This window comes from Saccostrea echinata, unplaced genomic scaffold (genome assembly GCF_033153115.1).
Source record: "Saccostrea echinata isolate AGI-Se365-2 ecotype Australia unplaced genomic scaffold, CSIRO_AGI_Sech_v1 ptg000030l, whole genome shotgun sequence".
Lineage (NCBI taxonomy): Eukaryota > Metazoa > Mollusca > Bivalvia > Ostreida > Ostreidae > Saccostrea > Saccostrea echinata.
In genome coordinates this window covers 20,198,876-20,224,912 of record NW_026889779.1, presented here as the reverse complement: position 1 = coordinate 20,224,912, position 26,037 = coordinate 20,198,876, and the positions used below count along the sequence as shown (strand labels likewise).

General features: G+C 34.1%; 1 protein-coding gene across 1 annotated transcript; it reads right to left on the bottom strand.

Moving 5' to 3' along the window:
• Positions 1 to 220: 220 nt before the first annotated feature.
• Positions 221 to 1,747, bottom strand: LOC133196518 (uncharacterized). The gene is made up of 2 exons (XM_061332393.1): positions 1,038 to 1,747; positions 221 to 918 (listed from the first exon to the last, which is right to left on the bottom strand). The coding sequence occupies exons 1-2, from the start codon at positions 1,737 to 1,739 to the stop codon at positions 232 to 234; spliced, it is 1,389 nt and encodes a 462-aa protein (XP_061188377.1). The 5' UTR covers positions 1,740 to 1,747; the 3' UTR covers positions 221 to 231.
• Positions 1,748 to 26,037: the final 24,290 nt, after the last annotated feature.

The window sequence follows — 26,037 nt, the reverse complement described above, 5'->3', positions numbered from 1 at the left end:
AATGTACTTTCATTCTTTTGAAAAATACACAGTATATCAATGAAATAACATCTCAACAAAATGATATATTTTGTGGAAACCCTAGAAGTTCATCCCAACAAAAATTAATGTAATGAAGTACATGTAATTACATATGGGGAATACACATCTGAGTATTATTATATAAACATTATTCAAGTAAATCTAAAAAAAAAGCATTGAACTCAAACAATGAGTTCCTGTGACAGCCATTTATTCCGCTAGTTCATTGGCTATTGCTTGGACACTATCAAATTGTTCTGCTGCCTGAAGACTACTTATGATATTTTCGAGTATTTCGACATCCTGCTCATCGTTGACCTCCTCCAACTTCAAGCGCTTTGTTTGGGAAGTACAGCTTAGCATTCTTTGTTTTTTTAAAACAAAACCTACAAAAACACCTCTGATTTGTTGGTGTGTCAACCATTCACTTGGGCTAAAAAGTCTCTCCCCATCAAAGTCTTTTTCAGATCGCATCTGTCTGCTTACAGTGTATGGATTGGCTTTTCGGCCGGTTTTCTCTCCTTCATCATAAATCTCAAGCAAATACTTTTTCACCTTACTTGAAAACCTTGTATTTTTCTTCCGCTGCTTCAGTGCGTATGCCGGTGTCTCATACGAGACTTCATCAGCAGGGTTAATATCACATGTTTCCACACTGACACTGGGCTGAGTAGATCTGATTTTGGTGCATACTTCTGCCCACATTCTCTTTGAAGTGTCCAGTATGTTGTCGGTCTTTTCATTGTCATAAACATGATTACCAACTGCTAGGTGGTTAAGCAGTTGATTCTCCTTTCTGAACTCTTTTACACAGTCAGGATCACAACATGACAGTAAACGACTTGTAGATTTTCTTTGTCTTGTCTTCTCAGAGGGTGGCTTTGGGTTTGCAACAATCTGTGTGCATAAAAAAAATGAATTAAAGTAAGAAAAAAAACATATGTGTTAAATTCATTAATAGAATAATACCAAGATTGTGCTATATGAGGCAAATGAAAATTACAACATACATGTACCACAGCTTCTGGGATGTCCACCATATTTTTTGTAACTGCTTCAAGCTTTTCAGATGAAATAAATTGCTCTCCAAAACCATAAGACTTGAATGCCAAAATACCATTGTCCTTAAAGATGAAGTTGTTGTACTGACTTATGGCAATCTTCAGTTGACCAGATAGTAAAGGCTGGGTGTTCATGTCCACATCAATTATGGAAGTTAATGTATTCCGGACTCCCCCATGACTCTCAAGTGCATCTTTCATCTCGTACACATTTGTAACATCATTGCCTTCATTGATGTAATTCAAGATGTGCATTCTACAACTTCCTGTGCGAGAGTCGCACAAATCTTTTCCTAACTGGGCTTCACTGAAGTTATATTCTCTGATCGTTACATGCATGTTGTTCCTTAATTTCCAGAGGCATGTCAGAAGGGGAAGACAGTGATAGCATCCTGCATAATCAGAGCGCAAATAAACTTCTTTCAAATGTGGGTGACTCTCATGAAGCATCTGCAAAATGTGGATCAGGATTTTTGAAACTGTGAACCAACCCTGTGTGCCATGTTGAAGAAGGTGCACATAAGAAAGGATGTCCACTGATTCATCATCTTCTGCATCATTTCTTCGTAAGAGTACACATGAAACATGCCAACTGATCCCTTGCTTTCCATACCATTCACTCTGAGTTTCTCTAAATGTCTGTGGCAAATATTTCATAGCCCAGTCAATAATTATGAGTCCTTGATCATCTTTAAGATTGTTCAGAATATCACTTTTACAGGCATCCTGATTAACAGTTCGTATGCAGTGATCTCGTCAGTTCACAATTTTCTCACACGATAACTCTACATCATGTTGAATTTCCTCTTTAACACTTGCGTCACAGTGAACATCTTCAAGGCATTGAGCAATGTCAGTGGTGACATTTTTTATTTGTCGGCAAGATATGCAGGTCTCTGAATGTTGATGGTCACATGGCAAATCAGATAGAGCATATTGCATGCAATGTTCAATGCATGTGCTTTTTGTGCTGAGGTGTGTTTTGAATTCGTTCTTCAGATGCAGTTTTACAGCTTGTAATTGATTCTTGAAGTCTTTCACTTTTCCGTCATGAAGTCCCACTTCAGATAACTTTTCTAATGCTTTCTCAATGGTGGAAATTCCCAATTCTCCTTCACTCGCAAGGTTGTCAATACCATGTAATGACTTCAACTGTGAAGCTGCACAAACTTTCACTATCTTGTATAGAGTTGCCCTTGATGGTGGTGCAATTTCATTGTCTTGACAATATGCCATGTATGCATTGATGAGTCTTGATGCAATCATTGTGCAAATTACTTTAGGTACTTTGACCTCCAATCCTGATGAGAGTTTCAAGTGTTTGGAACCAAAACTCACTGTGTAGAGGTACATAGGAGCTGATATGAATTCTACGAAGTGCTGGATTCTCCCTTTTGAAATTCATATCCGTACAATTTTAGGTGGTGCAACATAATGTCCAGGCCAGAAGGTAGCTGCATGTTTTCTTGCCACATCTATATGGTGGATTGTCAAACCCTCAATCATCCTCAACAGTATGGATTTGCTATATTTACTTGCAATTAGGGATAGAATCTGAGTGCGAGTTGTATGATCTGTAGCCTTCTTGTATGCCTCAATTACTGTGTCTGTCATTGAATCTTGATGGAATATGGCTGAGCCTTTGTAGTTGTTGATCACTTCATCAAGGAGTTGTTGACTCTGACCAGGAGCAATGATGTCACAAATATATTCAAAAGCAGCTTTTGCATGACACACATAATATGCTCTCTGCAAGTCCTGCAGAGGTTGGCTTACTTGGGAGCGTAGGCATTCCATGTGGCCGTTTGTCAACATTTGCATTGCATCATTGTACTTCTCCCTTAAAGACTTTTGCATATCTGACCAATTTGATGCTGCAGTGGACTGAGACAAATGCAAAGATTCACTATCTGACATCATGATATCTGTAAAGAATAAAAAAATAATTATTTACATACAACTGATGAAGGGTGATGAGTATAAGAGAAAAAGAAATACTAGTAGCACTTATTTGGGGATCAAGTTTGTAAAACTTTGCAGTAAGTGTTTTGCATAAATTTCTTTGACATATATGAAATGATGTTAACAATTCTTACTAGGAATGTCTAAATTTTTTTTCATTCTTGCACCATTGTACAGATATGAAAACAGACATAATCAATCAGTAAATTATAAATATATTGATATCCAAACATTCTAATATTGTGTGGATTTATTTTTTTTTTTCTCTCAAATTTTTATGGTTTCTTTGGTTGGACCAGGGCTAAATTGGGTATCAAATTTTGCATATTAAGGCATGTATAAAGGAGTAAAATATTCTTTAAAACTTTTTTTTTCCAGAACATCAAGGCCTTTTAGTCATATTCATTTTGAAGCATCCCATTATGTATGGATTCTTGTTTAATCACAAACTGTTTGGGACTAAGGTGTGGTCACAATCTGGGGGTCAAAATTGGTAAATGGGGATAAAGAAGGAAATACAAGTATTTAAACACCTTCAGAACATGGCCAAAGGTAAATCAGGTGTCTTGTGGACTATGGGCTTTATTCCTAGTAGTAGCTCAGAAAAATTCGCTTGAGCTTTAGAGCTTTTCATCATAAGGATTTCAAATAAATTTATTTTAATAAGGTCACTTAAAATGGTTTCAGTATAGGAGAAATTTCATTACAATGTCCATTGTAAAATAAATGAGAGCAAAGAATTACCACAGGGAAACCCGGTTATTTGTATATGCTGACCTTGGTCAAGTTCATTTGTCTGAGAGTCATGTGATACTACATCAGTTTCTTCAGCAGGGTTAACATTGTTGTTAACATCTGAAAATGTAGAGCATTCATCTTATGAAGTATTTAAATTTTATATATAATTAATAATGATTACAAAAACAAGTAGCCCATGGGCCTTAACGGTCACCTGAATATAATAAAAAAATTGCAAATGATCCATAGAAGTATAGAGTAAAAGAAAATAAACATAAAGATGAAACTATCTTGTCAAAATGGAAGACAATTACGATGACCAGGAATCAACAAAATAATTAATATGGTGCTCAGTAACAAATCTAAAGTAGATCTATTTTCTTGCCTGTACTTGCTCCCACGTGTTACAATCACCATTCTGACTAAACAAAACAGTAGTGCTTAAGCAATTTCAGAAAACTAATCACTCTTTCTCATCATAACCATGTACTAAATACGTACGGGCAAAAAAACATGAGCTATGAATTTCATAATTTTGGAAGAGGTATCCTTGCTCATCATAACCATGCAAGGTTTACCATTTGATAAATTTCAATATATGACAAATTTAGCCCCTCTCTGGGCCTTGTACTTTGACCTGGGATACATGAATTTCATAATTTTTGTAGTGTGCTAACTATTCATTATTATCATACAAACAATATGCCTGCTAGAAAAAGATTTTTGCTCCCACTTTTGTGAAAGCAAAGAGACATTAAATCTCAATCGTTTGTCTGTCTGTCACAAAAGAAGCTGAAAATACTTTTTCAAAAAATTGCCAATGCAATACAAAGGAAGGACAACAGACAAAAATTGATAGCAAAATGTCACCTGAAAAACTCAGGTGACCTAAAGATATAAATGTTTTTTAATTAAAAATTTTGCATAAATAGTCTGAAAGTTTAAGGAAACCATTCACAAACAACATACCATTGACTTCAGTGCAGTCTCTCAGATTACGTGAAGGTAATGAGGCACTAGTTGACATGGTCAGTTGCTCAACTCTGTCTAAGTGAAAAGGAAATATATGGAGATAACAAACAGTATTCAAGCTCAAAAGTCCATTCAAAAAATACAAATCAGGAGCGGTGCAAACATGGACCTGTATATAATGAGGGACACATCCCATATTACTTGTCTTGTTTGGAATGCATAATTTGGTCAATCCATAACCCCCCAACTCCAACCACCAAAAACAGAAAAAAAAACATGGATCCATCCCTAATGCCAATAAACTGGAAATATTTATGATATACTAGTAAAAGTAATTACCTTTTATTTCTTCCACAACTTGTTCACCAAGACCGAGATCTGCTTTGTGTTTAGAAACACATGTTCTGCATACAGCTTAAAATAAGACATTTCAAAAGAATTATTAATATGTGTCCTCATGAATAAGGTTTTCTGTTTTCTTTATGAATACTTGGTCAGTTTTGCTATGGTTTCTAACTAATTAAGACCTAGCTTCATGACTGATTTACATACATGGGTGCTATTACAAAAGAAATCATGATCAGTAAATGTAAGTGTTTCTAACATCTTGCTTATACTTTTTAAAAGTTTAATGTAAACAATTATTTGCAAAAAAACATATTTGGGTCTTAGTCGTTAAACATATTTTGGTCTCAGTTTTAAATTCTTTTGTAAAATGGGGTTTTGGCTCAGTATGTGCTTTTGGTACAAAATATCTTATCAACCTGACCTCATACATGTATTCACAAGACCTTACATGTACATGTACTTCAACATCATGACTTACTAGACTTGGCTGACCTCAGTAACATTTCACATATAATTAATATGAATCAAATAAATACATACATGGTTAGGCCATCTTTAAAAAATTGTTTGGTTGCCCTCTCCCAACCGACTGACTAAAAATAGCCCAACTTAAATTACGTTTTCAACCTGAGCAAAAATATTGTTTATTTATCGATCAAGACAGTAACCATATATTTTGTTTATCCTGCAATGTATTTTTACATCTGACCTCCAAAACGAGCTTCATTAAACCAATTTAGGCATGTTTTTGCAGTTGAAACTAAAACGCCACATGGCATAAACATTGCAATATTTTTGACATCACAATGCTTTTAAAATGTGAGAATACATGCAAAAGGCTTTATTAGGGCATTGACCAAATATTGTACTAGATTACCTTGATTAGGTCAATGCAAGCGGTGATTGCAGAGTAAACATTTGTACCAGGGCTCTCATACCCACTTTTCTGTCCTGGGGTCTGGGTCATTAAAACTTGGAAAATTAGTGACAATTTGGGGAATACTAATCTATGTATTCATTCTACATGTTCTACAGTAAAACTCATCATATTTTGTGTTTCTGGTGTTGAGTTGTTTTGTTGCCGTAAACTTTCAACTAAATAAGTAGCAAGTTTAGGTACATATCTATTCAATATTTGTTCTTGGGAAAATTTAAAACATAAATGTAATAATAGTAATAATAATTCAAGGATATTCAGTACATGTGACATTTGAAAAGATGTAGATTTGGACAAATTTCTTGTTTACCTTCGCCTATCGGGACTGACAGCTGTAGACGCAACCAAAGTTCCCGACTCAAAACTGGTGTGATGCCTCTGTCTGGTTTTGTTTTAGATTTTCCATGAAAGGGATGTACACAAGATCGCTTGCTCCGTTTCCAGTACAAGCCAAGCGCGTCTCTGTGTTTTTGGCAAATTTTCTTGTCTTGTGCTAACGTGATCACATTAACACCTGCTCTGCATAGTATTAGATAACTTTCGGGCAGATCTATACCCTTAGAGTTCGAATTTAGGTATCTGAGATGGTGAAAGGTTTGTTTTACACAGTCTTTCAAATAATATATCGCCTTTTCTTCACAACCTTCACCAAAATCACACACCCCAGATGACATCGCTGCCATTTTCCCTCCATGTAAACAATGGCTTTTTTCCCTTCATGCACTGAAGAGTTCGAAAAGATCGATAATTCCGAAAAAAATTAAAGAGTTTCAAAGGTGTATTTCTTGAGACTTATCGTAAATCCAAGAAATTCCTTGAAAGATATTGTGTAAAAATTCACGTTAAATCAGATAAATGAATGTAAACAAAAGTTCACCCGTTGTATCAAACACAGCACTGTGTCTCTCATAGACAAATAAATAGTCAAGTAGATTTTCTTTAATAAAACCTTTTGAATTTCCCAAATGAATAAGATCTGGTAAATAAAATTTAACTTTATACAAAAAGTAATACTTATTTATTCTACAAAGAAAACAAAAATATCCAAAATCATTGTTTTATTTGACATTTTAAAGGGCTTATAAAAGTGCTTAATTTTCCTTGAAATCCCAGCACACCAGAGAGCTATAAATAGATTCAGGGCTATCTCAAATAGGAGGACGCAATTGTTGAAAATTTTTTCACAACAGATGTTAAGGTCCATTCTCTTTAAAATGATGTAGTTAAAATAATCTTTCTTTGATGTGACTTGTGTAACATATTTTTATTTTTGCATGATTTTCTCATAGACTCGCTCTTAATGCTTTAATGTGCAATTTATGTAAACGTATAATTAAAAATAGGACTACGCTAATGGATTTTTTTTCAGTTTGAAATGAGCATGTTTCATATTGGAATTTGCTACATTGTTCCTCTTAAAGAATAACAAAATTACTAATCCAAAATTACTTTCATAAGACAGTATTTCTCGCATATAAGTATTACCTGTAAATGTACTCTCTCTCTCGACTATCGAAACCCAAATAGTTATGGTATGATTTAGACACATGCTTCAAAAAAGCTGTGGTGAGCATGTGGCCCATGGGCTTCTAATGGTAGTTTTTATATATAATAAGTTCATGATCAGTCTTAACTTAAAGACTATGATGTAGCATTAATTCTGTTTAGAAGCGTTTTGCTAATTAAGGCTTTTGAGCGAAAAAGAATAAAAAGTTTTACATTTTCGGTCCCTAATTTGCCTTCTGGATGATAATATCAAAAACTTATTGCACATCTACATGTAGTTATATTCCAAAATATGATTTAACTACTGCTTAAATGTGAGGGATTCTGGGAGCATGTATTTTTCTTTAGATAAACATTGTTTTTCGGCACCCAGTTGGCCCCAGGATGAAAGTGAAAACTTACACATCTACACGACACCACCAATCATATTCCAAAAGATGATTTGGCTACTGTATAAAATGTAAGAGGAGTTCTCGGAAGCAGGCTTTTGTAGAAACCCCAACGATGAAAATGAAAATTCCTTATTGCTCATTATGATACCACAAGTCCTATCCCAAAGGTTATTTAGCAACTGCATAAAATGAAGCAGAGTTCAGGGAAACAGCTATATAGAAAAATGTCTTTTTTCAAATGCACCCCCAGGATGAAATAAAAACACAGAAACCTCATTGCATACTACAGGACACCACCAATCATATTCCAAAAGATGATTTGGTTACTACTGCTTAAAATGTGAGAGGGGTTCTGGAAACTAGATTTTTGGTAGAAAAAAAAAACAACTCATTTTCACACCAAATTGGCCCCCAAGATGAAAATGAAAACTTAGAAAGCTTAATGCACATCTACAGGACAGCATCAATCATATTCATAAGATGGATTAGCTACTGCTTAAATTATATGTAGGCGTTTGAGGAAGAAGATAGGGTGACAGACGGAAGATAACAATAAGAGGAATTTTGAGAAAATAGATTTTTGTAGAGAGACGTCGTTTTACAACCCTCAATCGACTCTTGTTTAACAAGCCTCATTAGAATGGAAAAAAAGAACCTTCTTGTACATCTAAAGGACACCACCAATCATATTCAAAAGATGAAATAGCTGCTGCTTTAAATGTAATTATAGGGATTTGAGGAAGAAGATAATGTGACAAACAAACCAGGATGGCAACAATATTCCCGAACTTTCTTAAAATTTTATTTACCTTCGCATGACATATAAATTGGTAGTAAAATCTGTTACACCTCCCCCTCCCCCTCCCTCATGCAGTATTTTCAGCTCATATAAATCGATGGTAAAAGTGAGTTTTTCTTACACCTGTTGTCCGTTGTCTTTCTGTCCAATTTCAATTTGAATTTCATGTTAAAATTATGCCAACTAGAGTTAGGATGTGGCCACAACAGGCGATCAACGCTCACATGGAAATAAATAGGGGAATTTTGAGTTTGTTCAAATCATGGCACCTAGAGTTAGGGTGTGGACACAATAGAGTATCAAAGATTACACAGAAATAAATAAGGTACATACAAAAAAATCTCCAGAGGAGCAAGGCCTCATCAGTCATATTCAAAATATCCAAGTAGTGTGGCTTGCAGTTCAAGATCCTATGGGTTATCGTTGAGTCACAATATATAGTCAAAATTTTTCATCGGAGTTACAGAGGAAAATTTTATAAAAATTCTTCTGAAGAACTGAACATGACCAGATGAGCGTTGCGACCCATAGGCTCCTTTTTCGTGTTAGTTGTAATTATTCTAAATGATTTTTGCTTCTTGTCGGCGCCAGATAAATAGATCGCTATTAAGACAGTCAGTGATAAATTAGTGATATACCGTTATAAAAGTCTTGTAACGTATGCTGTACACCGTGTTATCCTTTCATGGAATATCAGTAGACTTGCGCTTCAAGGGATCATTTTGAGGTCAACCCAATTCTTAACGGTTTGTAAGGTCGATGGATATCTTTAAAATGAGACGAGTACCGATTATAAAAATCTTCCATGACACCCAGTGCTGAACATATATGTTTTTTCGAATTATTGAATCATACGATTTGATTCGATTAATCCCTTTGAACTCGTAATAAAAGACATCACTATCAGAGTCTGACATCTGTTTAATTCTTGAATATACTAGAGAAAGACATTAATGGCAAACTAATAATTAAACTTTATGATAATCGTGATGACTTCAATTGAATTGTCTACGGATTTTTCCGTTTACCCCATCAAGACAGAGAGCACACGGCGGATGTGACCAGTCGAAGGGGATGCTTAGTTCTCCATGGCACCTGATCCCACCTCTGATGATTTGAGAGGTCCATGTTTGCTCTGCTCCCACTTTGTATTGTTTTCAATGGACTTTTGAGCTTGATTACTGTTCGTATTCTTCGTATTTCATTTATACAGAAACTATCAACATTTTAAGAAAAAACTTCCATGTATGTCCAATGATAAACTATTCTTCCACATTTATAGGCAATGAAATGAAAAATTAAAGAACACAACTACGCAAAACCATTGAAAATGCCTCAAGCCGTATAGAGAATTTCAGGACACCCCCCCCCCCCCTCTACTGTCTATGAATAGATCCTGTGATAAGACAGTCATGTGTTTTACCTGCACATTAATGATTGACTCTAAAAGTACTACCCTTCCTACCTGAATAACTAGTGAAACAAAGGCCCATTGGGCACATCGCTAACCTGAGCACATTGACTAGGAAAACAGAAATCAGATCAGTATTGAAAAGTTTACGGGAGGGGGGGGGCAAACCTAAATTTACACTGCCTATCAATATTAGTATCCATGGCTTTGCTGTCTTGAGCAGAAGAATTTCAAAGATTTTTTCCCAATGTTTTCTTATGTAAAACTCTCATCGCTCATTATGGCCCCATCCTACCAACCCTAAATTTGAACAAATTTGAATCGACACTACCTAAGGATGCTTCTATAATAATATAACTAATCATGGCTTTGCTGTTCTTGAGCAACAGATTTTTTCAAGATGATTCCTATATATTCTTATGTAAACATTTGACCCTCTGTTGTGCCCCCCCCCCCCATCCCTGGGGGTCATAATTTGAACAAACTTGATACTACAATACCAAAGTTTGCTTCCGTATAAACATGACTAATAATGGCTTAGTTGTTCTTGAGAAGATTTTTAAAGATATTTTCTATTATGTATAATGTAAGCTTAGGTTCTTACAAGGGATATATACGTTTTCCTTTTACTCTTTCTGAGTTAATGATTGGAATGGTTAATAAAACTGCTGTGCCTGAGGGCAAATCGCACTTTACTAATTTTTTTCTTTTTATCTAGAGACGGGGGCTGGGTAAGATACTACTTGTACCGTGTTTCTCCCCTAGGTTTCCATTGATAGATTAGGGTGTCTTAATCTTCTTCAGATTTACTACACCTAAAACTTTACATCAATTCCCTAGATTACTTGCCACTGTTGCTTATAATTTTATACTGTTTTGCTTTTACCCTTAACTTCTTTTACCCTTAACTGCTTATTCAATAGCCAACTTCTTCAGCCAGCTTCTGAATGCCTGACTGTCTCAAAGCTTTGCCTTATATACCCTTTGGCTAGTCCATTCCATGGGTTGTCAGGTAATTCCACTATTTGAAGTCTTCAATGCGTTTTACGCAAATGCCACTAAACCATTACACCTATATATTCCTATATAAAACTTTGACCCACTGTTGTAGCCCCGCCCTACCCCCGGGGGTCATGATTTGAACACACTCGAATCTACACTACCTCAGGATATTTCCTAGATATTCCAATGTAAAATTTTGGCCCCCTGTTGTGTCTGCACCCAATCCCCATGGGTAGACGTCATAATTTGAACAAACTTGAATCTACACTACCTCAGGATAATTCTTTATTAATATGACTAATAATGGCTTAGCTGTTCTTGAGAAGAAGATTCCTATGGTAAACTTTGACCCCCTGTTGTGGTCCTGTCCTATCCCCAGGGGTCATGATTGGAACAAACTTGAATCTACACTACCTGAGGATACTTCTGTGATAAAATGACTAATCATGGCTTTGCTGTTCTCGAGAAAAGGATTTTTAAAGACATTTCTTATATGTTCCTATGTAAAACTTCGACCCCCTCTTTGGCCCTGCCCTACCACCGGGGGTTATGATAAAACAAACTTGATTCTAGAGTATGTAAGGAATCTTTCAAATTCAGTTTTATCTTTTCTTGCCCAGTGGTTCTTGGGAAGAAGATTTTTAAATGATGCCACCAAATTTTCACGAATTCTTAATTATCTCCCCTGGAAAGAGGGCGCGGCACTTCCTGTGAACAAACTTAAATCCCCATCACGCAAGATGCTTTGTGGCAAGTTTGGTTGAAACTGGCCCATTGGTTCTTGAGAAGAAGTCGAAATTGTGAAAAGTTTACAGACGACAGACGGACGCCGGACACTCTTTGATCAGAAAAGCTCACTTGAACCTTCGGCTCAAGTGAGCTAAAAAGCAATGATAGTTCTTCTTTAATTTACATAAATACACATTATCAAATTGAGCATTTTATGCTCAGGTGAGTAAGTTGCCCTTGACGCAGGTATGTTAAGGCAGTACCCAGATCATATTTCGGCGAATTTAGACTTTTTTCGTAAAAATGTAACATTGATAAATCGGAAAAGTCATAGATAAAACATTTACTACTATTATCCTTTGTATAGACGTCAATGAGTCTTAGGCTAAAAGAAGCACTCCACTACGACGTCATCACGTGATGTCTATAAATAGAAAAATTGCCTTAAAGAAAAAGTGAAAAGTTCAACACTACCCCGTAGCTAATTCATTTCTTTTAGTGAAAATAATTATGTAAAAACATCACTGGGCCATGAAAAGTGCTGCTAGAATCCTACTCTCCCGACACAGAAAAAAATATTCCAAAGTTTCACATGAAACCTTACCAAAATTTTTACATTTTATACATACGATCAAGGAATTGTTATCAATTCATATTAACCACACGATTCTAGCAGAACTTTCCAAGTACTATAGAATACAAGCTTTCGATACAAACAAAAAATTTGTTTCAAAGTATGCGGCGTAGTGTTGAACTTTTGCATCTTTGTTGTTATATAACGACAGAGGAAAGGCTGATCGGGCTTTCAAAGCACTGCCTGTGTTCATTATAAGAAATCATGATAAGAATATATCAGCGTACCTGATTCTTAATCTTTAATTCCTTATGAATCACACATAACATTAACGGTATATGCTTTAAAACTCCCATTCCATCTATTTGTTTACATGAATTCTCGTCACGTTTAACTTCACTCGGCAAATATTTGATGAATAGTTATGACGTCATGGGTTTGGTATTTAACCCCCGTGCTAAATACTTAGCAATTTATATCACTCCAAAACGACAAGTTTTAGTTTATATTATGTTTTGAATGATTCCATTCATTTCTTTGACCTGAAATTAAACTTTAAATATAGATATTAAGAAATCATTATTTCTAAAGTTCACGTCATACAGCTTACTATGACGTCACATTATAAAGGCTAGTCGGATATCTCTGGGTGTAGCCTTAACATACCCGCGGAGTCTCTTATGTCAGTAATTCGTATAATAAATTCATTAACAGTCTAAAATAAAGCATAAATTCTTTAAAAAGGAGTTTTACAAAGATTTTGTGCAATGAAAAGGGCCTTTTAAATTTTCAGTTCCTGGATGAAAATAAAAATTACGAAACGAAGACAGAAATATATATGGAAAGTCATAGATGACCCCCTAGTCACGTTCTATATCAATCCTGGCATAATATTGAAAGACATAGCTGACCCATGTTCTATATATTTCATTGTAATTAAATCCTGGCCTTCCATAGTAATACCTATAAGTTAATGTTTGCCTATAAATGTTCTCTCCTTCCTACCTGGGTAAAGTTCTATCGAAGATGCTAAAGAAAAAGCAAACATAGGTATTAGTACTCTATATTTTTCTAAATTTAGTTGTATGAAATTTACTATTTAGCATAAAATGCTAGTGAGCGTTGGCACATTAGCTTCTATATTTGTATTTTATACAATAAATTCATTATCGGACTAAAATCAATGAATTCATTGATCTATGAATTCTGTTAAAAAAGAAAAGGAGTTGGGGTGTTATTGTGTAAAAAAAAAAGGGGGGGGGCGTTTTAAATTTTCGGTCGTTCATTGCCCCCAAGGATGAAAATGAAAATACACATCTACAGAACACAACCAATCATTTCACAAAATGATTTATAAGTAGCTACTACTTAAATTGTAAGAGTTTTTGGAACCATTTTTTTCGACCGTTAACCTCCCCTCTACCCTCCCCCCCTCTTTGAATTAAAATGAAAATTCTTTAACTTATTGCAGGTCTACAGGACACAACCAATTATATTCCAAAAGATAATATAGCTACTGTGTAAAATTTAAGTGTTCTGGGTTTTTGTTTTCTACCCGTATTTCTCCAAGGATAATAATTAAAATTCAGAAAGCTTATTTAAAATCAATGAGACACCAGCAGTATGATATGGTTACTGTTTAAAATATGAGGAGATTTCTGTTCATATATAGAGAAACATTGTTTTGGTCCCATGATAAAAATGAAATCTCCGAAACCTTATTGCACATCTATAGGACACCACCAAATCATATTCCAAAATATGATTTAGCTTCTGGTTAGAATGTAAGAGGAGTATGAGGAAAAAGAGAACTAGTGTGATAGACGGGCGAACCGGGATAACAACAATATACCTGAACTTACTTTAGAAAATGACGGCATAATAACAAATCTTTACATTTTTGCAAAGCAGGGCTCTTTGAGGTAGTCATCATTTCAGAACTATCTAGTTTTAATTTTTTCAGATTTGCTAGCTTTGTAAAGAAGGCCTATTTGTAGAATAAAGTTCAAGTTACGTATATATAGATTTTCCGTACATAGTCACAAGTACACCCCAGTCTCTGGCACACACTGCTTAATGCTTGTTATTGATTTCTAGATATTTACAGGAAACACTATGCTAATTATAGAATGCACCACGGTTTGTTTTCTGCTAATTTCTAATTAACATGCCTACTTACACAAGGAAGTCAGCAGGAATTAAATATGTTCGTAGATTACTGATGGGCTTAAAGAGCAACTGTGGACCGATTGACGTTAATAATTACAAAAATGTTAATGTTGTGTTGTCTTTTTCTGCGGGTGATCTTAAATGACTTAGGTCACATATCATTTTCTAAAAGTATCAAAGAGGATCATTATAGAACTCGTACATTATTTACACTGAAAACCTGAACTGAGATGATGGAACTTACGTAATAGGTATTATGTAATGCAAAAAATTTCAAATAATCCTAGTAGATAAAACATATATATATATATATATATATATATATATATATATATATATATATATATATATATATATATATATATATATATATATATATATATAAATTTCCTAAAGTTTTAAAATTTTACGTTCGTCAACCACCCTCGTATCGTCATTTTAATAAATTTGTTTACAAGAATACTTCTGCTTACTTACAGGTATATACAGTATACCATGGTATATACAGTATACAATATATGGTGCAAATTTCCCGAATTAATACCTCCAGGGGTCATGATTTGAACAATTTAGAATCTACACTACCCCAGGATGCTTCCACATAAGTTTCAGTCTTTCTGGCCCAGTGGTTCTTGAGAAGAAGATTTTTGAAGATTTTTTCTGCATATTTCAATGTAAAACTTGGATTCCCTATTGTGGCCCCACCCTACGCCCTGGGGTCAGGATATGGACAATTTAGAATCTACACTACCCAAAAATGCTTCCACATAAGTTTCAGCTTTTCTGGCCCAGTGGTTCTTGAGAAGATTTTTAAAGATTTTTAATATATATTTCAATGTAAAACGTGGATTCCCTATTGTGGCCCCGTCCTATCCCAGGGCCATGATTTGAACAATTTAGAATCAACACTACCCAGGATGCTTCCACATAAGTTTCAGCATTTCTGGCCCAGTGGTTCTTGAGAAGAAGACTTTTTAATGACCCCACCCAATTTTTGTCTTTTCTTGATTATCTCCTCTTTGAAGGGGACCTGACCCTTCATTTTAACAATTTTAAATTTCCCTTCAACCAAGGATGCTTTGTATCAAGTTTGGTTAAAATTGACCCAGTGGTTCTTGAGAAGAATTTGAAAATGTGGAAAGTTTACAGACGGACGGACAGCTAGTCGGACGGACGACGGACAACGGGTGATCAGAAAAGCTCACTTGAGCTTTCAGCTGAAGTGAGCTAAAAATTAAATATTTGATAACAAAATTGCACGAAATTTAATTAACATAATTCAAAAGCAGCAGCAAAAGCATAAGATAATAAAAAGTCGTGTTACAATTCTTCTGAAAGATGGAAAGTATAGAAAGGCTAGAGAATAATTGCAAACCAATAGCTTTCAGCATTGACATGGGGGATAAAATTCACTATGTGCTTCTTTCCTGGCGAATCCTCTTTTACATTTTAAGAGCTTCAAACAAGACATTCAGCACAGATAAGACAAATTATTTTTAGGATTAGTATGTAACATTTTCGATCAATATGGTTCCAACCTCGACAAGATATTTGCGCATTTCCCAAGTCCCTAGCTTTGACTTATGTATGACCTGACCTTTGTTGTAGACGCAAACCAATCCGACAACAAATCAAAAACCTATTTTCTTGATAAAATGACATTAATTTAGGTGTCATGTTTAAGATATAGGTCAGGTTTCAGTTCTGACAATGAATTAACACACGCACATATTTTTCCGATCAGTACATTATACATTATAGATATATACTTATAGTGCATGTTTGATCGTTCTTATACATTTCAATGGAGGAATCTTCTGTAACCTAGTCTAAATCTTTATCGCAATTTGTTCAAGAATATTTTGTGCAAAACTAAAACATGATTGTAACTTAAGGTTTTGCTTTTTTTGTTGGTATAATGTTATTCTAATTCTACAAAGACTCGAAGGATCGCCAAAAAAAAAAAAAAAAAAAAGAAAGACAAAATTTCATTTAAATCGAATTTGTTTTTAACAGTATAATCCATTTTCATACAGTAAAAAAAAAAACCAACTTGACATTGAATGTATATTTTTCAAAAGTTTTCCTAAATTTATGAAAATAAAACAATGTTTCCTATGCAAAGTAGTACTCATTTCATTGAAATAAAACATCCTATCGATTAGAAATATGGTGATCAACAATTGAAACTTTAGCACGCTCCATTAAACAAGTGACACGCTGTTACTGGAATGATAACAAAGCGGGCGTCCTCATTATCATATGAAGAGTCAAGAAATTGTTATGACCCTTGCCAATGAATATGTCTCAACACTTTGCAAATAAGAACTTTTAATGAAAAAGATAACAAACAGTGATCTATCTTAAAAAAATCAATAAACAAAAAAAAAATCTGAAAACAGGGTATAAAACAAAGACTCCTGGAAATTCCTGAGGAGGGATCAGGTGCCTAGGACAAGTAAGCATCCCTTGTTGACCGGTCACACCTACCGTGAACCCCATGTATTGATCAGGTAGACGGAACATTCCATAGTCAATTTTTTTAACCAATATTTTATTCACAGAAGTGAATAGGATTGGGCAGAGGCTCAGCCTATTTTAGCCCTCTCCCTACATCAAGGTCAAGGTGAATACATAAATTAATAATTAGAGCAAAAAGTAAGAGTGTACAAAAAAAAAGAAAGCAAAAACAAAATATGAACAAAATTACAGGGAAAAATACAAGATTACAGAGAAAAATAAGCAAAGATAAAGTAGTACCGGTTTAGAAATATTGAAATGAAATATGTGGAGATAACGAACAGTATTCGAGCTCAAAAGTCCATTAAACATTACAAAATAAGAACAGAGCAAACAAGGACCTCTAAAACTTCAGAGGTGGGATCAGGTGCCATGGAGGAGTGAGCATCTCCTGCCGACCGGTCACACCCGCCGTGTGCTCCTTGTCATGATCGGGAAATAACGGGAAAATCCGTCGACAATTCAGTTGTAAATAATGGCCTAACAATTGGTATGAAAAAAGTCAGTCAGCATTTGACTTAATGGTAGATTGTATTTGCTGACAAAATCAATGTATCGACCATAGAACTTACGAAATGATGACTTTAAACGAGACTGTTGATATTCTTGTTTCATCAACTTGTTTGTCAATAACTTACCTCGTTTTAGAAATTGTTCATACGTAGAGCATGCTCTGGCGTATCGAATCAACTGAGAGATATAAACCCCGTATGCAGGTGATAAAGGTATATTGCTGCATATGTAAGGGAAGCTGACGACTGAAAAGTTAAAGGCATCACGTTTATCATAAAGCTTGGTTGTTAGATTACCATTAACGTCTTTTTCTAATAAAATATCCAAATATGAAACAGATGTGTCAGACTCTGTGGTATCTTTTATCTCAAACTCATCGGGATATATCGTGTCGACATAAGAATGGAAATAACCATTGTCAATTGACAATAAGTCGTCAATATATCTAAATGTCGAGTTGAAGTCCACAGCAAGTGTTTTCTTCTTTTCACTTATAAGATTTTGAACAAATTCTGCTTCATATGAATACAAAAATAAGTCTGCTAATAACGGGGCGCAATTGGTACCCATGGGAATTCCAATAGATTGTTGGAAGACCTGGTCTCCAAATACCACATAGATATTATCAATCAGAAACTCAAGCATCTTTTTAATGTCAACTTCAGAGTACTTGTGTGTAAAATCAGAGTGTTTTTTAACAAAATAATTTTGTAAAATGACCAATGACATGGTAAGTAAATTTACGAGTTCCATTTTTAATGAAAAAGCAGCTGTCAACGATGTCAGAAAGTCTGGACTTTAATTTATTGTGGGGAATAGTTGTATATAAAGTTGAAAAAGTCGTAGTTTTTATGTTGTTGATTTTGGTAAATATAGTGATTGAAAAAGTACATCTCTTGGAATTGTATATTTTGGACATACAAAAAAGTAATGGTAGGCATCTTCAATACAGCCAGTACAATGTTCACACATTGGAGTTTCTGCTAAAAAAGCTGAAGTCATCTCGTTTGTCAACAATTTAGTTGTTAGTTGGCACTTATGTCTATATACTGCAGTCATCTTTTGTCTATGATTGCTTTTGAGAAAAGGGAGATCATGCTTTATGAATAAACGTATTTAATTTTCCATTCTATGAGAAAAATAAATGCAATTGACTTTCAGTTTTTGATGGACCATTCTTTTTACATATTGCAGTGGCATTTTTGTGGCTTGTCCAGTTCGTAAAAACACTACGTGATGTCATTAAGGCCAATTGCTACAAACTTTATTTTCAAAAATTATCAAAACAGATACTAAATATGTGTTTATGCAAGTGAACATTAATAAGTTTAGCCAATAAATTTCATTTTTTTTAAATCAAGATTTCTAAATAATGTAGTAAAATGAACAAAAATGTATAAAGTTATAAGGAAAACGGCAAAAAGCGAGACTTTCGAACATCATAGAACATCTGCAATTTCTTAATATTTCAGGAATTTGATATTCACAAACAAAATGAGCTATAAAATATATACCAATCCATGTTTCTAATTTTTTTGTAGCAAGTGCCCTTAACAGTGAAATAAAAAAAGAGACCTACCGGTACTTACAGGGGAAATGTTTGCTTTCACCCTGACCCAATAAAACATACTGCAGAAAGAAATTTGATTTGCTATATTATAGACTTTCGTGGGATCTTCTTACGACTAGAAGCCTAAGTCAGAATACTTCAGAGTGATCCGTGTGATTGATTCCATATCGACATGATTGAAAATATCAGGTCTGGCGATAACAGAGAGTAAACTAATCAGTAATGGTGCTCCGATTGAGCTATAACTTAACAATTTATGGCACTGAGATATCCAAAAACCATTCAACCATATACACTGATGGAACATGTTTGGCTATTCTGTCTTTTGACTCAGTATTAACGATGCTCCGCCATGTTTCACTATGTGTAGTTTGTATGTTATTGCTCAAGTAAATGATATTACTTCAAATGGGGTTAAATGTAAATTTTAATAATATAAAGTTAACCTTACGTACTAAGATTAAAAAGATACCCTTTGTTGCTGTGTAAAGCTTTTAATTTATATTTAGTACTAGTATTCATTGACATTGACCGTCATTTTATTTTTCTTGAGTTTTGAAGTTGAAAAAATTGGAACTTTTAATAAATGAAGATATGTAACCAATGCTTATTTGTCTTTCATTCAATTTATTCAAGCCTATCAAGTATGAAAGTGTTGCCTTAACAGATCACGTGGAATCTATCACGGTTTGCAGATGCAGAAATGTCTTTATTATCATCTGATAAAAAAAAAAAGAAGGTTTGTCTGTTCAACAGAACTTTAATAAAAAAATTCTTCTATATTATTTAAGAAGTTGAAAATTTAATGTCCCAAGTTGTTTTTATAAACATGGAAAACACTGCACTTCTAAATCGAAATATCTGGTATGCTTCAGAGTGCTGTATGTTTGACATGATATGCCTATCAGAAAATGGGTGTTATATACTAGTATTTTAATGTTTAAATAATTGCACGCTACTTCTCAAATTAAAATGACTACATATAGCTTTTCTTGTCTTCATTTGAAATTTAAAATATAGGAATACACAACCAGACGATCCAGGTTCACTGATTAAAAGACGGAATCAGCAATTGGTTCAATACAGAGGTGTATCTTTATTACTAGTAAGTGTAAATGCTATTCCACCAAAATAATCCAAGGGACTAAAAAATATATTTTTAGTTAAAGTAAAAAAAAAATTTCATGCAACACTGCTCTCTGAAATCCAAAAATGATAAATAAGTTATGATCCTTGATGTTGTCTGCTTAAGTACAAATTTATTGCAATATACTAAAATTGTTGGAGTAGCATTTTGAAAAATTGCCAACGAAGAAAAAGACTGATGGATGGTGGACACCTTACTAATGCACAAAATCATATAGTCTCTAACAATTAAAACAAGAAAATTACATTGTCATTTTATGCATGCTTGAACTTTTACAGTGCATTCAGTATAGATTCATTACATAGCCTCTGATTAAATGCAAACTTCGGACCTTTGTCGGAATTTTTTTTGATTTTTCTTTTATTTACTTGTAATGAAATATTTGTATGAAATACTATCATAAGAGGCACAATAAAATAACTATTTTTTTTTTTGCTTCTTCGCTAGTTACCCAGATAGGAAAGAGGGCAGATTTAGAGGCAAATAGGTGGGGATACAGTGTATTACTGTCTTATAACAGCAACTAAGAAGGATGCTGAAATTGGATAGTACTTTTTCTACTCTGAAAAGTTTTCATCTTGGTCCAATAAGGTTTTATGTATTGGGGGGGGGGGGTTGAAAAGCGACATTTTCTACAAAATGTAGTTTCCAGACCCTCTGTAACATTTAACACAGTAGCCAATCATTTTTTTGAAAATGGTTGTTGGTGTCCTGAAGTTTTGGAATTTCCATCATCTTATCCAGGTGGCCAGTTGGGGGGGGGGGGGGGGGTCAACAATCTAAAACTCTTTTTTTCTACACAGAAACTTTCTGTCAGAAACCTCTTTTTAATCAGAATTCATATTTCATTACATGTTCTAATTTCTTATTACACGGAATGTTAACATAAGAGCCCCATGGGCCACCTGCTTACTGGACATTTTATGCCCATTTTGATACATGCACATTTATGAACATTATAGAATAACTCCCGTGGCTTCTTCGCTAGTTACCCAGGTAGCGAAGGAGACTACATATAGAGTATGTTTATAGTTTTTCTCAGACGTTCAATGACACATGAGGTACATGAACATATTTACATATATTCATTCAAGATATTATATACGAAATACAAGATAAAACTACATGTATTGCTGTCTTACAACAGCATCTAGTTCTCAGTGCGAAAAACTATATATCACAAGTATGCTGAAGGAAAGAAAAGATCAAATCATTATAGCAGATAAGAGGGATAAGAAAATGCAGTTTCCCTCGTTCCCAAATTATACACTGGGTTTTCAATACAACCTGAATCAGATCTCTTTAAATAATTTTTGTAATTTTTGATGTACGAAAGCCTATTAGGATCAAACTACGGTAAAAAAAAATTTAAAAGGCGTTATAACGCCTTTTCAAAAGGCGTTATAACGCAAATAAAGGCGTAATTACGCCTTTCCAAAAGGCGTTATAACGCGAAAAAATGCGTTATTACGCCTTTCCAAAAGACGTTATTACGCCTTTCTAAAAGGCGTTATAACGCCTTTTGGAAAGGCGTTATAACGCCTTTCCAAAAGGCGTTATTACGCCTTTCCAAAAGGCGTTATTACGCCTTTCCGAAAGGCGTTATTACGCCTTTTAAAAAGGCATTATTACGCCTTTCTAAAAGGCGTTATTACGCCTTTCCAAAAGGCGTTATTACGCCTTTCAAAAAGGCGTTATTATGCCTTTTGAAGGGCCATTATTATGTCTTTGACAGGCCCGTGCTTTTAAAGTGGGGGGGGGGGTGTCCCATAAAATTGACAAGCAAACAAAAAAACAAGACCCCCCCCCCCGAAAAAAAAATAAACTGGGAAACAGGGGAAACTTTTTCTAATTTTTCGGTAACACTTTTTTTAAATGCAATGACTTGCCCGAGTTTAACCATACTGCAACAAAATGTTAAAGGACCAAGCAATCAATTAATGATTTTTTATATTTAAACTATAGCAAGACTATTCTCCCAAAAAGTGGGGTGGGGACCCCCCCCCCCCCCCCACTCACATTCGTACTACCGGCCTGTTTGAAAAGGAGTTGTACCCAAAAATGGAAAGGCGTTATTTTAAAATAGTAAATATATGAAAGATTGAACCAAAGCCATCTTTATTTATGCAATATTTAGATTATAGTTTTAATATTATAAATTAAATTATAAATTATAGTATTTTCTATATTCCTGCACATCTCGCAGACAGTTGTTTGCATTTTGCATGCATATTAAGAGAAGTCAACACTCTACTTTTGAAAATCCAGGATATAGGCTCTGCTAGCCACGTATTAAAAATTCATGTCAAATTTGAAATATTTTTCTCTCCTCTTGGTAAAAAACAGGCAAAGTATTTGCATAGGTATAATGAGCAATTAGCCTTCAACAAAATTTCTGAAATCCATACACCTTGGTAGAAGCGTCTGGCATCAGAGAAAGACTAAGAAATCTAATTATAATCAGTCCCCAGGGTGGGCTAAGTAAGTCATGTATTGAAAAAAAAAGAGGCGTAATAACGCCTTTTTAAAAGGCGTAATAACACCTTTTGGAAAGGCGTAATAACGCCTTTTGGAAAGGCGTAATAACGCCTTTTTTCGCGTTATAACGCTTTTTGGAAAGGCGTAATTACGCCTTTATTTGCGTTATTACGCCTTTTTCCGCGTTATAACGCCTTTTCAAAAGGCGTTGTAACGCCTTTTGAAAAGGCGTTATTATGCCTTTTAAATTTTTTTTTTTACCGTTGTTTGATCCTAATAGGCTTTCGTATTGATGAACAAATAATATGGATTGAATACATTTTTTTATTACATTTTCAACAGTGAAGTACTGTGATTTATTTATTGAATAAAAGTGATATTCTCTCACAGTGTGAAAGGATACCAAAAATGATATTCTCTCACAGTGTGAAAGGATATCAAAGTAAGTTCTGGCCTGTCATAAGATAGAGATAGTAACTAAGCATCTTGATAGAGCTAAAACTGCAAATTTCTTCCTAAATATGTTGCTAAAATCCATGCTATGTAATGTTTTCAATCTGACACACAACTTCTAAGCTATGACGTCTCAACCGCTCAACTATGACGTCAAGCCTATGACTCTGTGTTAAGAAAAGACAGAGGCAAAGCGAACATCAAAGAAAATGTAATAAACAGAAAATTCAATGTTTTGTAGATGAATATGGAATTTATTTCACTCGTGAGACAGGATTTTTTGATATTTTCACTCGTGCTTCGCACTCGTGAAAATATCAAAAAATCCTGTCCCACTCACGAAATAAATTCCATATTCATCTACAAAACATTGAATATCCTCTATATATTTTTAGTATTAAAATTGCTAGAAGAGTATGTAACTTTCTGAAAAAAGTGCTTTGATATTAGAAAAGAGAAACTTCAAAATAACTGATATGCTTACTGGAATTATTGATTTTATGTGTTATTGTTTGTTGTATTCATGACTTTATGCCAATGTATGATGGTGTTGTCAATAAATGAATTGAATACATTTTGATCAAGGATTATAGAAAATTAAACAGTTTCTAGATCTCATTTCTTGACCTTGTCCTGTAAGATATTACCTTGAATAAAGACACCTTTGGGTCATCAGAATAATACACTTGACTTCGAATCCACCAGCTCTGTAAGAGACCATTGAAGATTAATATCAAGGATTAGATAGTGATTTCCTGATTAATAGGCATTACAAACTTCTCCTACAAAATGCAGATATCCTTAAAGTATTTGAAATCAGGCTTAGTATTCCGAAGAATAAATAACACGGAAACTTTTTCATGTTATTTCAAAGCACAAATCGCAAAATTATTTTGTGTATTTGGAATGCAAGCGCCTTGTAAAATCATACATTGGAGACATTTTGTACTATAATTCTACAATTCCAGAATGCTTTCTTCATGTATTTCATCTGATTCTAATCAAGAGGCATACCAGCAATACAAGTAGAACGAAAATACCATGTTCAAACTACATAATTATGTATAATTTGGAAAACTATGGTAATCGACAATCTAAACCTTTTAGCCTTCCCAGTTAAAAAAAAATTGAGGAATTTTTTTTTTTACATTAAGACCCTAAATCTTATTATATATATTCTCTGACGAACGTTAGGATTAACTTACTGCAGTGATTACACGATATCATACTTCAAAGAAAACTTCCTAATCCCTATTATGCAATGTAAATAATAAAACGATGCTAAATGCAAAGGCAAGGGTTATTTTGTTGTTTTTAATTGTTCAAAAGCTGAAGTCTCCACTTTTCTTATTGACCCAACCGTTATGTTTTCTCTCCTGCATGAGTAAACATTGAGCTTTATAATCAAAACATGTAAACATCTTTGAAGATTTTGCTTTGCTTTTTCTTGACAAATGGCAATAATCTATCATTGAAATGAGAAGAATTCTAGAATCTAGATATACCATCTGAAAATGAGCAAGGTGTCTAAACAACGCTTTCAAAAGGTAGCATTTTTTTTTCATTCTTTTCCGATATGGTAGTTCAAAAGAAGTACAAAGAGCGATAACCTCAGTATCTCGTCATACTCACAATGGAAATGTCACTCATACTGCAATGTTTTGAATGAAGTGTTCAGATGTTGTATAAAATAAAATTGCACTTAAAGTAACACGTCAAAAGGAACCGGCCTAGATTACATAATTTTTTATGTTCTGGTAAAGTAAAATATTAAAGAAGATAGAGGTGCAAATCGAGCATTCAAAATGACTTCAAGAATTGCAGAAAAAGAAAGGCAGTACAAAAAGCCCGGAATCTAGAAATCTAAAATCGTGCCAAATACAATTGGGGAGATCTATCCAAATGTTCAGAGGATCTTAAACCAAGGCAGAATAACAAAGATATATATGTAAATATCTAAATTTCAAAAAAAAAAAAAAAAAAAAAAAAAAAAAAAAAGGGGGGGGGGGGGAGGGGGCAGCCCGGTGCAATATTTTTAAAATAGGAGAACACTTTATTGAAGAAAAAATGCAAAAACACCGACTTTCTGTTAAAACCTCTCTAGTCTATGCAAGCAAAAAGAAATGTTTCCAATTTTCATACTTTTTGTTCCAATTAACACGTTTTGGGTACATAATTATATATAGGCCTGAGCCCTGCAGTCAATTTGTCTTTGACTATCACAATTTCATGATTTTGAAACACATGTATAGACTTAGCTTATTTCCTATTATATTTTAGCAAACAAATTGCCTGCTACATGTCCATGCAGGAGTATAAAGAAAGAAAACATCTTGGTAATTCTCATTTCATGCCTTTTTCCACAAATTTCACGTAAATATAAGAAATTTACATGAGGCACATTTGTTTAATAAACAATAAAATGCTTTCTTTGTTTTTTAGTACGAGAATTAACGTTGAAGCTGTTGCAGAAAAAAATACACATAACCCGCGTAAGCGGGTTTTGTATTTTTTTTCTGCAAAAGCTGCAACCGTTTATTCCTGTACTAACGAACAAAAAGAGACATTTTACAATTTATTGTTTATATTTATGTCTGTGTAAATAATCATATAAAGTAGATTTAAGTACATTAAATATTGTATTATAATATTTAATATTATTTACGTCATTGTGTACATGTAAGCTTCATTGATGAAAAGCACACCGCATAAGAATCTATACAGGCGGCTTGAAA